Here is a 14742-nt window from a genome sequence, read left to right on the forward strand (position 1 = left end):
TTCATTCACACAAGTAGACCCCACAAGGTTTCCTTCAAGGGGTTTATCATATTTTTAGACAGTCCAGTTTTCTTCTGAAAGTTTCTTGAATAAGATGGATCAAAATAAAATTAGCAATTTTTTAGCAAATGCGTCAGTTTATACCAGCATTTTTCACACACGGCATAGACCACGGCCAAAATTCATCTCCTTTCACATTCTGCCACTTCTCCCGTGCATGGGGATACCAAATATGTGTGTCTTATTTATCACATAGAGATGTAGGAGGGCGGACGATAGAAGAAGATTATTTCACAAATCGCTTTTTTTCAAAGCTGGTTTTACAAAACACAGAGTTTCTATAACACGTCCAAAATATCTGCTCTTGAAGCAGAAATCCCAAAATATTCATCTAGGGGTATAATGGGAATTTATTTTTTTGGGTTTTCTAAAATAAGAAATTGCAGGTTTATGCAAATGGAGCTCTCCAGCATATGAACTTTAGAGAATATGCAAACATGACATCCACCCCCCACCCATTCCCTCCCTCACCCTTGGAGTAAAATCAGGGGAAAAATAAAAACGTAATGTAGGGCAAATATATTATATTGTTGACGACCAAATACACATGCCACAAGAATTTGGAAACCAAAAGCTTTAATGTATATACAGACCACCACAACATGTCACAAATAAGCTTTTGACGCCAACTTGCTCAGAACCAGTGTAATGCTCATTGAACTGAGCTTTTTTTTTTTACATAACTTGACTGAAGGTCTCATTTTCGGTCGTAGATACGAGTGCACTTCACATCTTTGAAAACGCAAGTCTAGGAAAAACATACGGAAAGTTTTAAATAAAAATTAATGAAACACTATTACAAGGGACTAAGTATTGAAGCAGCAATTCCTTAGGGTAGAGTCCCACAATTCTGCTGTTAATCCCCGGTAAAGTCAGGTAGCCATTGGCTACCACAGGTGGGTTGGATTTCAGCTGATACTATGTAGGACTGAACCCTTACAATGCAGATGACATGATTATTTCCAGTTATATCATAAAGCTGACTAAGGCTAGGATCAGTTTTGATGCAGTTTAAGGCACAGGAGTGGATACAAAGAAATTTTATATATATTTTACACACACCTTTTTTAGTTTGATGCATTTCTGGCTTAGTGTCAAAAAACTGCATCAAAAATGTGTGTAATCCTGGCCTAACATGGGAAATGCAGTCAAAAGGATCTTCTGATCAGATGCATGAGAGAAGATTGCAGGAATTTTGACCATCCAAAACTTTAGAATAAAAGCGTTCTAAGGAGCAGTTGAACAACCTTTTCAAAGACCAAAAAAACATTACATTAGCAAAATCAACTTCTTTATCCCTACAAAGACTTCAGAGAGGTTACACAAAACTTATCAGGACTGAGTGGAACAAGGTGATGGGTGTGCAGACCCAAGGTTCATGTCTCAGACCTCAATACCATGCAGTTGTTGAGCATCTACAGCATACATAGAACTGGACCTATAGACATATCAATGTAACTGCACAGGACATTATCCCTGCACATTGAGGATTATGGGCCACTCAGCTTGAGGGGGAAACCTAAATAATCTGATGCCTCAATCCATAACCATTCAAAATGTTAGAAAGTGGTAATTGACACTTTGGACCGATCTACTTTGAAAACATTCTCGTTACAGATTCCTGAACTTACTGTGATCATGCGCTTATCTTTCACTTCTCTATTAATCGTAGACTCTTTGCCATCCCACGTTTGCTTTTGTATCAATGACCCATTCTCAAGAGTAATGATTGACTGTAGCATAGAAAACAAAACGTAAATGTCAATTAGTAGGAGAAAAAAAAAAAAAAAAAAAGTATATATAGCATGAAGCCGGCCTTATTCACATTCCTGGTCTACTCTATTGGTTCTTCACTAGTCCAGGCGCAAGGTTTTAAAAGCAATATTTTTCCACCAATTATATTGCCATTCCCATGTCAAAATGGACCCAACACATCTTGTATTCACATCTGGTGCTTAGAGGGTCTCAGTGAACATACAAGTGGGTTCAGTCCTCCAGCCATTTCATAACACACAGGGTTACAAGTAGGTCAGAAGCAGATTGCTCCATGTAAATGTAAGACGAAGTTTTGACACCACAGCTGGCCCTAGAGCACACCTGGGCACGGTGTCTACAACAGTACCACTCAAACTGAGGCAGGTCTCATTGGTAAGGCGTGGCTGGGGAGGGATTTTGACAGGAGCATTCATATTCTGAACTTTCCTATGGCACTGGTCTCTCTGGCTGATTTAGCATCATAGTTTACTTCGGGCATGCTTCATATATTGTTCTTGACTCAGGAGAAAAAATTAGCAATATTGTAAATTTTATCATTGACAACCACTGATTAGGCCCAGGCAGCAGCGTAACTATAGGGGGGAGGGGTCACAGCAGTTGCGACCGGGCCCCTAAGCCTGGGGGGCCCCCGTTGCCATACAGCATGCTGGTTAAATAAATCGGTGCTGTGAAGCCGGCACTTCCTGGTTATGGTCACATGGTACACTTAGTGTACCATGTGACCGTGACACGTCTTCCAGCCAGTGCAGAGGACTCCAGGTGAGCTGCAGAGTCTGTATTGTATGGTGTTGACTGTTTGCGGTGGAGCCCGTTAAATTACAGGCCCCCCCCCCCTCTCCACTGCAAACTGCACAATACATTACAAACTGTAGGTCGCGTCCCCCTTGGGGGTCGCGAGTCATTCACAGAGGTCTCGGTTCCATTCAATGCTGGAGCAAGGAGTTGACGTCTCCTTGCTCCAGCATTCACTGTACCCCAAGCGGCTCAATGCAGGTAGACGCGATTTAGTGACATCGCGCTGAGTCACTCATAGCACATACCGGAGGCGGTGAAGGATCCCCACACCTGGCATGGGAAAGGGGTTAGGTAAGTAATTGTTATTTTTCTATTATGCACATATGGGGTATTATACTGTATGGGGAGCAGACATGGGGGCATTATACTGTGGGTCTGAAACGGGAAGCATTATATGGTATGAGGCATTATACTATGGGGGCTGTTGGGCAAGGGTAGGACGCCCCCCCCCCCCTCCAAGCTGAATTCTTGCACCTGGGCCCATGAGCCTTTGGCTATGACCCTGGCATCACCATACATTGGCTGGCAAGGCCACAAGAGGGCTCTGGGTCTAATGACTGTTTCTCAGTATGCAAAAGGAATAAGGCCCTAACACAGTAGTCAAGATACACACATTTCACAGAATCTTCTCAAATTTTACACACCAAGCTAAAACTAGTCCTCACCTTGACCTTCCTGCCATCTGCAGTGGTTTCATCAAACTCCTCGCCTAACTTAAAGCTCAGCTCTGTGTTCTTAAAGGTGCTTGATGTTTTTATAGTCCACTCATCCCCATTTTTACAGATAGTCACGTCAGGCTTCAAAGTACAAGCAGTTTTGCGGGTGAGAAATGCCACACCTGGAGGAAGGGAAGATGTTTTGTATGTTATAAACAAGATTTGTACTTACACCAGAACAAAAACTCCTTTACACAGGTGGGCAGCACTGCAGATTTACATATAGAAAATTAATTGGCAGATAGTAAAGTATTTAACAGCTATACAATCAGAAATCTTAAAATGGGCAGATTTAACAGTCTGGAAGGTTTTTATTTTTTTTTAAAAACAATCACTAAGCATTCTGGCTAGGACATAACTTGGGGTCATTTCGGCCCTGTGTGCTCAAAAACCAATCTCCATGTTGAGAGCTTGGGCAACCTCTTCTCAGATTGTGCCCCACAAGATAAAAGCATTCAGGGGAAGGGAATGCTACTTGAGTGCTTCCTGTAATAAGCCATTATAATAAAAACCCCTAAGGAGGGGTTATGGTCCCATGGCAGGGCACGTCTAAAATCAGACTGTCATCCGCATTAACCCCCTTCCCAACATCCATTGTTCTCCCCCACACTGCAGGTGTAAGCTGTATATGACAGCCAACACCCTGCTCCAACAGCCAGGAACGGAGATAACTGACCCCAGCCATTTAACCACTTAGATGCCATTGACTGCAACATCTAGGCAGTTAGAGGCGGGGAGGCCCCCCTCTGTCACCCCATCAGCCCCCCCCCCCACAACTAGATTTTGGGATGTTGAAGGGGTTCTTATGGCAGTCAGATGGCTAAAAGAAACTTAAAAAAAAAAAAAAGTTGTAGATAAAGCAGTCTTGTGCACATTATGCAAGTTTAGCTTAGTCATTTAAATTCCCTTACCTACCAATAGGTTTTGAAAATGGATCCCCAATAGGGGGGGGGGGGTGGCATCAACAGTCAAGGATTAGGGCATTTAGAGGCAAATTGAATCTGTGTCCTAAAGGAAGGCTAACTTATCTGCCACCACGGTGTTTGGTTAAAAGAAAAAAAAAGGGTGGATCCAAGGGTGGAGTGCAGAGCTGTAGAGTGACCTTTATCAGAGGAGATTAAGTCATTGCAACATCGAGGCATTTCTTCATATCGAGACAGCCGCATACATAAAGTGCGCATCAGTACAGACATGTAGAGGATACACTACAGAAGTTACAAGACTTAACCAGATTCACCATAGGGAACAATGAAGGGGCAGCAAAATGCCACTCACTAAAGGTGCTGTTCACAGTCACAGCTTCTGTTTTATAAGAGCCGTGACATTTTTGTGATAGACCGTGTCGACAATTACCCCCCACACAGCATTCTACGTAATTCTGCCCATACATTGCCACTTGTAGAGGGAGGGTAACGTAGTTTTGCTTAAAACAAAAAATAAACACAAGGTTTCCAGATTGCATTACAACATACAATATTATCAAACTAATAATCACTGCAACAGAGAAAGGAATACAGGAGAATCTCCACAACCACGTTTAATTTTACTGAACAAACATTTCCTTGTAGAAGTCCGCTACCATGACCAGATTTTCTAGGGCAAGTATCCTGAATTAGGATTGAGACCCAGCAGTGAGCACCCAAAACATGTTGTAGGGGAAAGAAACTTTCCACCTTTGGCATTTCAGTTGGTGTCTGCTGACAGACATTTAAACCAAGATAAATAAAAAAAAGTAGGTTCTAGGTATGGCAACTATAACTCAAGATCTACTCTGACGCAGAAGTTTAATTTGAATCTAAGTGAGGCCTCCGTAATTGTGGATAACACTGATCCATTCATTTCTATGGCCCACGGACACCTCTATATTTTTACAGGAAGGTGTCTGGGTCAGAGATGACCTGCAAAAAAAAAATAAAAAAAAAATAGGATGTCCTATTTCTTGAGTTTACAAGAGGTGCGCCTATACTTCATAATGGGAGCACAGCCTGAAGGACAGTCCAGCCATAATCATGGACCGTGCACATGGCTACAGCTTTTTGCACGAGGACTTGGAAGTAGAAATAAGACACCATAATTTATATGGCCAGAACGCATACCTAATTGCACAAAATATGACTGATCTTTCAGACATTAGCCACATTAACCTTCCAAGAGATCAGGTTTAGAACCATTTTAGTGTTTAAGGAATGGCAAAGCGATTATCACAACCCCTCCCTTTACAAGCAGTGCAGTCTGATAAAGAGTCCACAGTCATACAAGGTTAAGCCCCAGCACAATAAAGCGTTGACAGGCAGCTGGGAAATGCCCTTGAAAAAAAAGGGACATCTGAATTCTGGGGGGACTTGAAATTCCTGATATTAGAGGAGAGCAATTCTGAGAAACCCATTAGGACTTCGCTAGTTATGAAATTCCGTAAGAGCATGAAAGTGGCTCCATCTCCGAGCTTCACTACAAAAACAGAAGCAGATTTGTGGATATGTCAGTTATAATAACCAGAGTATAAGAGTCCTCTAAATGCCCGCTGGAGTTTTGTCAGTCTATAGGGACTGCCAGGGTGTAACTCAAACCACATTTATCAACATCTAACTTATAACACAGAGCAAGTGTAGAAGGAGTAACTTTAGGCTGGATACACAGCAGTTTGCATGGCATCTAATGCAGCCAGATGTTACATTAAACTCTATAGTAAAGTAGTAGATTCACTGCACACAACTGCAATGTGGCTTGTGGTGTTCGAGAATTGTGGTAAATGTCCCCCGCCACGGCTTAAATGCAGGGGGGGGGGGGGGGGATAACTAAGATACTTTTACTTTGAGCATTTTTTTTTTTTATGCGGTTTCAACTGCCAGAATTCTGCATGTGAAGGAGGCCTTATACCTGTATTATATATTAGATCACAAGCCTTAGTAACATTTTCTGTCTCACATTACTCATTAACATTTTTACACATCACCAGGAGTTCTTCACCACTGATAGGTCATGTTCACACATGGCAGGAGTTCCAGCAACTATGTCTCTTCCATACAGAATTGGGTTGTTTCTGTAGCACATGCATAGAATTTTTTACAAAACCCATTCAGATGTATTGGACAGTCCCACAAATTTCTACAACAAATCTGCCAGGTGTGAAAATACCAATAAATCTGCCCCATTGATATCTACAACATCTTGAAGCCAGTATTCACACAGCTACAAGCCTAAAACCCCCACACTACCATATGTCACTTATTAGAGACCATTTACTTACCAACTTCCTCCATGTATTTGTTGAAATCATCGCTGTTGTTCTCAGTGAGTTTCCATGTGCCCAGCAATTCATCACACATTATGGCGGTGTATGGGAAGCAGCTACCAGTAGAACAGAAGACGTTTACTAGAGACAGTGAGAAGGACTGAGGAGACCATGAGCCTTTATAGCGAGGGGCTGAGCTGCGGTGATGTCATACCAGTCATTCAGCTGGGTGAGAACTCCCTCCATCCAGCTGATTCAGCACTTGTGCTCTGATTTACTACACAACTTCCCTCCTTTACTGTTTAAACAAGAAAAGACTTGTTAGTACAGCCATTTCCCATCGTGTACTTTGATCCACGCCCAGACTCGGTCTACCCTAAAAAAGGTGTCTTAAATATTAAATTTTTCGCTTTCACTGAGAAAACTGGTCTTGATGTTGTATTTAACCGTAGCGCCCTGGGCTAACAGTAGCTTATTCATTAACCATTTCATATCAGGATATTCAGGATTTCCAGTCACTATCAAATGTTGCATTCTAGAGTTTGCAATGTGGAATAATGCGTAGTAGCTGAGACGTAAACCAAAATATGGTGTTTAGTAATACTAATGTTATCAAATATGACTTTACATTTAGTATATGTGGTGGGTAATGATCATATATTTAGTGCTGAGCTACACTGAGATTTCTACTATACAATGCCCAGGCTCTAAGTCCGGATTCACACGAGCGTGTTCGGTCCGTGATATACGGTCCATATGTCGGCCGCATCTCCCGGACCGAACACAATGCAGAGAGCCGGGCTCCTAGCAGCATAGTTATCTATGACGTTAGGCGTCACTGCCTCTCCGCGGAACTACTGTCCCGTATTGAAAACATGATTACAGTACGGGACAGCTTTCCCGCAGCGAGGCAGGGACTCCTAGCATCGTACATAACTATGATGATGCTAGGAGCCCGGCTCCCTGCAGTGTGTTCAGTCCGGGAAATATGGCCGACGTATGGACCGTATATCATGGACCGAACACGCTCGTGTGAATCCGGCCTAAGAAAAGATTCTCCAGCATTGTAAGGGTATGTTCACACGCTAGACTAAAAACGTCTGAAAATACGGAGCTGTTTTCAAGGGAAAAAAGCTCCATAAACGTCCCATCGGAACAGAATGCCGTTTTTCCCATTGATTTCAATGGGCAGATATTTGGAGGCGTTTACGGCCCGAAAAACGGCAGAAAACACTCTGTGTGAACATACCGTTATTTTTATGGCGAATACAAGTGTTTTCTACCATTGTTCTCTTTAGGGCAATATCACACACACAGGTTTGTTGCAGTTTTTTGCACAGTTTTTTGCTGAGTCAAACACAGAAGTAGATCTAAAAGAAAGCAGATGCATCAGTCTTTTCTTTAGACCTTTTCTTCACTTCTATGTTTGTTTAAAAAAACTGCATCAAAACTGTGTGTGGGATCCTGGCCTTAAGGGTATGTTCACACAGCTTAGTTTTACGCCCTGTAAAACGGCTGATAAAACGGAAGCTGTACGCCTCCAAACATCTGCCCATTGGTTTCAATGTGGAAAAACGGGGCATTTTTTATGCAGCCGTTTGAAAAAATGGCGCATAAAAAACACCCCGTAAAAAGAAGTGCATGTCACTTCTTGAGTTGTTTTTGGAGCCGTTTTTCATTGTATCAATAAAATAACAGCTCCAAAAACTGCCGCAAAAACCGCCTCAAAAAACGTTTGTGGTTTGTGGTGTAAAACGGCTGAAAATCAGAGTATGTTTTCCCTTGAAAACAGCTCCATATTTTACAGCTGTTTTTACTTTAGCTCGTGAACGTATCCTTAGGCTGTGTTCACACGACCTATTTTCAGGCGTAAACGAGGCGTATTATGCCTCGATTTACGCCTGAAAATACGGCTCCAATACGTCGGCAAACATCTGCCCATTCATTTGAATGGGTTTGCCGACGTACTGTGCAGACGACCTGTCATTTACGTGTAAAATGACTGCCTCGTCAAAGAAGTGCAGGATACTGCTTTGGACGTAATTTGAGCCGTTTTTCATTGAATTCAATGAAGAACAGCTCTAAATTACGGCCATCAAAGATGCCTCGCAAAATGCGAGGACGAGCAATTACGTCTGAAATTACGGAGCTGTTTTCTCCTGAAAACAGCTCCGTAATTTCAGACGTAAATGCAGTTTACGTGTGCACATACCCTAAGGCTGGATTCACACGAGCGTGCTGTTTTTGCGCAGGCAAAAAACGTGGCATTTTGCCTGCGCAAAAGGCACTTAACAGCTCCGTGTGTCATCAGCGTATGATGTGCGGCTGCGTGATTTTCGCGCAGCTGCCATCATTATGACACTGCATTTGGATGTTTGTAAACAGAAAAGCACGTGGTGCTTTTCTGTTTTCATTCATACTTTTCACTGCTGTTGCGCGAATCACGCGCGTCCCACGGAAGTGCTTCCGTGGGGCTTGCGTGATTTTCACGCACCCATTGACTTCAATGGGTGCGTGATGCGCGAAAAACGCCCAAAGAACGGACATGTCGTGACTTTTTTTCAGCGGACTCACGCTAAGTAAAAATCACACACGTCTGCACGACCCCATAGACTAATATAGGTCCGTGCGACGCGCGTGAAAATCACGCGCGTTGCACGGACGTATTTCCCGTTCGTCTGAATAAAGCCTAAGGCTGTGTTTATACGTTGTGACTAGGATGGATGTCTGCGCGGTTTTCAAATTCAGTGTGGCTGAAAGGATTTTGGAGTTTAATGGCTGCGCAACCATAAACAATTAGGCCTCATTCACACGACAGGGTCCGAGTGTCGGCTGGGAAAATCGGCAGTTTTTGGCCGATTTTCCCGGCCGGTTTGCATCCGGTTTGCATCCGTTCCGATTCCTTTCCGGGCCGAGTTGCCGTTTTTACCGGCCGATTTGGACCCGATTTGCATCCGTTTTTTTCCCTGTCCGTTTTAAAATCGGATGAATTTCATTTAAATTTGTTGCCACACACAGCCCTTTGTAGATAATGCCACAGCCCCCCTGGTAGGTAATGCCACCCAGCCCCCTGTAGGTAATGCCACCCAGCCCCCTGTTGGTGATGCCACACAGCCCCCTGTAGGCGATGCCACCCTGCCCCCTGTAGGTGATGCCACCCAGCCCCCTGTAGGAATACCACCCTGTCCCCTGTAGGTAATGCCACCCAGCTCCCTGTAGGTAATGCCACCCAGGCCCCTGTAGGTAATGCCACCCAGCCCCCTGTAGGTAATGCCACCAAGTCCCCTGTAGGTAATGCCACCAAGCCCCCTGTAGGTGATGCCACCAAGCCCCCTGTAGGTGATACCTCACAGCACCTTGTAGGTGATGCCACCCTGCCCCCTGTAGGCGATGCCACACAGCCCCCTGCAGGCGATGCCACACAGCCCCTGCAGGTGATGCCACCCTGCACCCTGTAGGCGATGCCACCCTGTCCCCTGTAGGCGATGCCACCCAGCCCCCTGCAGGCGATGCCACCCAGCCCCCTGTAGGTGATGCCACTCAGCCCCCTGCAGGCGATGCCACCCTGCCCCCTGTAGGCGATGCCACCCTGCCCCCTGTAGGTGATGCCACCCAGCCCCCTGTAGGTGATGCCACCCAGCCCCCTGTAGGTGATGCCACCCTGCCCCCTGTAGGTGATTCCATCCAGCCCCCTGTAGGTGATGCCACCCTGCCCCCTGTAGGTGATGCCACCCAGCGCCCTGTAGGTGATGCCACCCAGCCCCCTGTAGGTGATGCCACCCAGCCCCCTGTAGGTGATGCCACCCTGCCCACTGTAGGTGATGCCACCCAGCCCCCTGCAGGCCATGCCACCCAGCCCCCTGTAGGTGATGCCACCCAGCCCCCTGTAGGTGATGCCACCAAATCCCCTGTAGGTGATGCCACCCAGCCCCCTGTAGGTGATGCCACCCAGCCCCCTGTAGGTGATGCCACCCTGCCCCCTGTAGGTGATGCCACCCAGCCCCCTGCAGGCGATGCCACCCAGCCCCCTGTAGGTGATGCCACCCAGCCTCCTGTAGGTGATGCCACCAAGTACCCTGTAGGTGATGCCACACAGCCCCCTGTAGGTTGCACCCATCCCCCCCCCCCTTCCAGGAGAAGTCACTGACTTCAATGTCCATATATGGACAGTGTAGTCACTACCTTCTCCTGGAGAGGAATTCCCTGCCACAGGTTGGGAATTCCGCTTCAGAAGTGAGTGACGTCACTGTGTCCATATATGGACAGTGTAGTCACTCACTTCTCCTGTAGCGGAATCCCCGGCCATAGAGTCGGGGATTCCGCTTCAGAAGTGAGTGACATCGCTGTGTCCATATATGGACAGTGTAGTCACGCACTTCTCCTGTAGCGGAATCCCCGGCCAGAGAGTCAGGGATTCCGCTGCCGAAGTGAGTGACTTCGCTGTGTCCATATATGGACAGTGTAGTCACTCACTTCTCCTGTAGCGGCATCTTCGGCCATAGAGTCGGGGATTCCGCTGCAGAAGTGCGTCACTTCTCTGTGTCCATATATGGACAGTGTAGTCACGCACTTCTCCTGTAGCGGCATCCCCGGCCATAGAGTCGGGGATTCCGCTGCAGAAGTGAGTGACTTCGCTGTGTCCATATATGGACAGTGTAGTCACGCACTTCTCCTGTAGCGGAATCCCCAATCCCCGGCCGGGGATTGGGGATTCCAACTCCTACAGGGAGCAAAAAAAGACCCTCCTCCTCCTCCTCACATGCACTCTGCACTGTGAGGAGGACGAGAGAGACTGCGCGAGCGACGGTAGACCCGGCCATCACTCGGGACACATTCCGGTGATGGCCGTGTATAACCCGCCCCATAGACTTCTATGGGAGCCGGGCGGCCGGGCACCCGGCCGAAAATAGGGCATGTCCCATTTTTTGACGGTTGTGTGAATAGCCCCATTAGGGGTCTATTATTCCTAATGCAGCCGGGTGCCAGCCGATTTATGAACGGCCGGCACCCGGCCGAGAAACCCTGTCGTGTGAATCCCGCCTTAGGCTGAGCTCACACGCCACGGTCAAAATGCAGGTTTTGCCACATTTCACAGCAAACTCGTGCCATTTTGCGGCAATTTTTCAACACAGCCTAAGGACTTATTCAGACGAACGTATAATACGTCCGTGCAATGTGCGTGATTTTCACGCGCCTCGCACGGACCTATGTTAGTCAATGGGGCCGTTCAGACAGTCCTTGATTTTCACGCAGCGTGTGTCCGCTGCGTAAAACCCACGACATGTCCTATATTTGTGCGTTTTTCGCGCATCATGCACACATTGAAGTCAATGGGTGCGTGGAAATCACACGCAGCACACGTAAGCACTTCCGTGTGACGCGCGTGATTTGCGCAACTGCAGTAAAAACTATGAATGAAAACAGAAAAGCACCACGTGCTTTTCTCTTTACAAACATACAAACAGAGTGTCATAATGATGGCGGCTGCGCGAAAATCACACGCAGCTGACACACGGAGCTGTTATGTACCTTTTGCGCGCGCAAAATGCACACGCTCGTGTGAATCCGGCCTAAGGCTATGTTCCCACTGAGTTTTTTGCAGGCAGAATTTCTGCCTCAAAATTCCGTTTGGAAGTTTGAGGCAGATTTTCCTCTTCCTGCACGCCGATTTTCGTGGCGTATTTCGCTGCGTTTTTCACCCGCGGCCATTGAGCGTCGCGGGCATAAAACGCAGCAAAATACGCTTTCTCTGCCTCCCATTGATGTCAATGGGAGGTCAGAGGCGTAAACGCCCGAAGATAGGGCATGTCGCTTCTTTTTACCGCGAGGCGGTTTTACCGCTCGCAGGAGAAAACCGCCCCCGCCTCCCATTGAAATCAATGGGAGGCATTTTAGGCTGTTTTTGACGCATTTTGCGGCGCGGTTTCAGCGTCCAAAAAATCATCAAAAAAAATCTGTGTGAACATAGCCTTAGGGTATGTTCATACGGCTTATTTTCAGGCATACTTTGGAGCGCAAAACACTCATATTACTCTCCAAAATACACTTGAAATATGCCTGCAAACAGCTTCCTAGTGATTTAAATGGGAAATACACTGTGCTGATCATGTAAGTCATATTTTTACACTGTTGAATTAAAAAAAAGCCTCATAAAAATACACCTTATAAAAAAGAAATTATATGACACTCCTTGAAGCGTTTTACAAGCTGATTTTCCATTGATACTACAAAAAATGCTTCCAAATACATTTCGAAATAAACTTCAAAAACACTTGCAAAAATCAAAAACTCTTTGGAAATCTGCCTGGGTTCACACAGAGTTTTTTGCAGGCAGAAAATCTGCCTCAAAACTCCATTTGGAATTTTGAGGCAGATTTTGCTGTGCTTGCACGCCTATTCTCGCAGTGTTTCTCGCAGCATTTTTTGCCCGCGGCCAAAATACGCTTGTTGATGTCAATGGGAGGTCAGAGAAGTAAACGCCCGGAGATAGGGCATGCCTTTTTTTTTTCCCCGCGAGCCGTTTTTTCCGCTCGCGGGAAAAACGCCTCCACCTCCTATTGAAATCAATTGGAGGTATTTTTGGCGCGTTTTCCGACGCAGTTTCCGCATCAAAAAACGTGTAAGAAAACTCTGTGTGAACTGACCCTTAGGCTGGATTCACACGAGCATGTTCGGTCCGTGATATACGGTCCGTATGTCGGCAGTATTTCCCAGGACTGAACACACTGCAGAGAGCCGGGCTCCTAGCAGCATAGTTATCTATGACGCTAGGAGTCCCTGCCTCGCTACAGGAAAACTGTCTCATAGTCATGTTTTCAGTACGGGACAGTTGTCCCGCAGCGAGGCAGTGACACCTAGCGTCATAGATAACTGTGATGCTAGGAGCCCGGCTCCCTGCAGTGTGTTCAGTCCCGGGAAATACTGCCGACATATGGACCATATATCATGGACCGAACACGCTCGTGTGAATCCGGCCTTAAACATAAGTCATGTGAACGTACCCTTAGGGTATAATGTGGAACTTCAGACGAGATTTTCAGTTTTCGCAACATATATTTCAAAAGTCTTGCAGTCTTTTCGTCTTTTCTGCATTTTTTATTTTTTTTTGCAACGTGTGGATGAGATTTGTTTAAATCTCCTCCACTTTACTGCTATTTTAATACGCTGCAGAATTCACGCACAGAAAATCAACTTTTACGCTGGTGTTGTTTGGCCAAGAACCATGCTGTAAAAAATAGGTGCGGCAGTTTTTTATTAGCTTTGCCTGTGCTAGCTGCGGAACAGTGGGAATTTGCAGCAATAAAGGCAGCACAACTGCACCATCTAAGATGCAGTGCAAAGAAAAGTAAATGTTTTACATGTTTCTGACTTAGGGTCCGTTCAGACGTTGCAGTTGAGGTGCATTTAAAACAGCTTTCAAAAACCACATGTGTTTTTACCGAGGTTTGGTGCGTTTTTTTTCTGTAGGTTTGTTTTTTTACTGCAAGCGCATCGAAAAATGCACCAAACAGTGGCAAACACTATTTGCATCCAGGGCGCTAGGAACGCATACATTGCATACATTATAGATCCATTACTATAGCAGAGTTGCCAACTGTCCATAAAAGCTGTCAGTAGATTTTACACTACCAAACGGATATTCTACTGTACGCCATGCCCAGCGAACCAGACATCTAGCGCTCCAACCCGCCCCCTCTTCTATGCAGTTGATTCAACAGTCGTTGTTCGGCAGGTACGACAGAATAAAACTTATGTTTTCTTGTGTGCAGCCCCCTTATACTGCCCCAGAACCATACTTAGGCTGGATTCACACGAACGTTGGGTTTTTGCGGATGCAAAAACGCGGCGTTTTGCGCGCGCAAAAATCACTTGCCAGCTCCGTGTGTCATCCGTGTATGATGCGCGGCTGCGTGATTTTCGCGCATCCGCCATCATAGAGATGATTCTAGCCGACGTCAGTCACTGTCCAAGGTGCTGAAAGAGTTAACTGATCGGCAGTAACTCTTTCAGCACCCTCGACAGTGAATTCCGATCACCATATCTAGCAACCTGTTAAAAAAAAGAAAAGAGGTTCGTACTTACCGAGAACTTCCCGGCCGTTGCCTTGGTGACGCGTCCTTGGTGACGCGCCTCTCTTGACATCAGGCCCCACCTCCCTGGATG

At 45.9% G+C, this 14742-nt stretch overlaps 1 protein-coding gene across 1 annotated transcript; it reads right to left on the reverse strand.

Moving 5' to 3' along the window:
• Nucleotides 1-619: 619 nt before the first annotated feature.
• On the reverse strand, nucleotides 620-6785 carry LOC142652498 (fatty acid-binding protein, adipocyte-like). The gene is made up of 4 exons (XM_075828144.1): nucleotides 6595-6785; nucleotides 3297-3469; nucleotides 1692-1793; nucleotides 620-808 (listed from the first exon to the last, which is right to left on the reverse strand). The coding sequence occupies exons 1-4, from the start codon at nucleotides 6671-6673 to the stop codon at nucleotides 758-760; spliced, it is 405 nt and encodes a 134-aa protein (XP_075684259.1). The 5' UTR covers nucleotides 6674-6785; the 3' UTR covers nucleotides 620-757.
• Nucleotides 6786-14742: the final 7957 nt, after the last annotated feature.

This window comes from Rhinoderma darwinii, chromosome 5, assembly GCF_050947455.1.
Source record: "Rhinoderma darwinii isolate aRhiDar2 chromosome 5, aRhiDar2.hap1, whole genome shotgun sequence".
NCBI classification, from domain to species: Eukaryota; Metazoa; Chordata; class Amphibia; order Anura; family Rhinodermatidae; genus Rhinoderma; species Rhinoderma darwinii.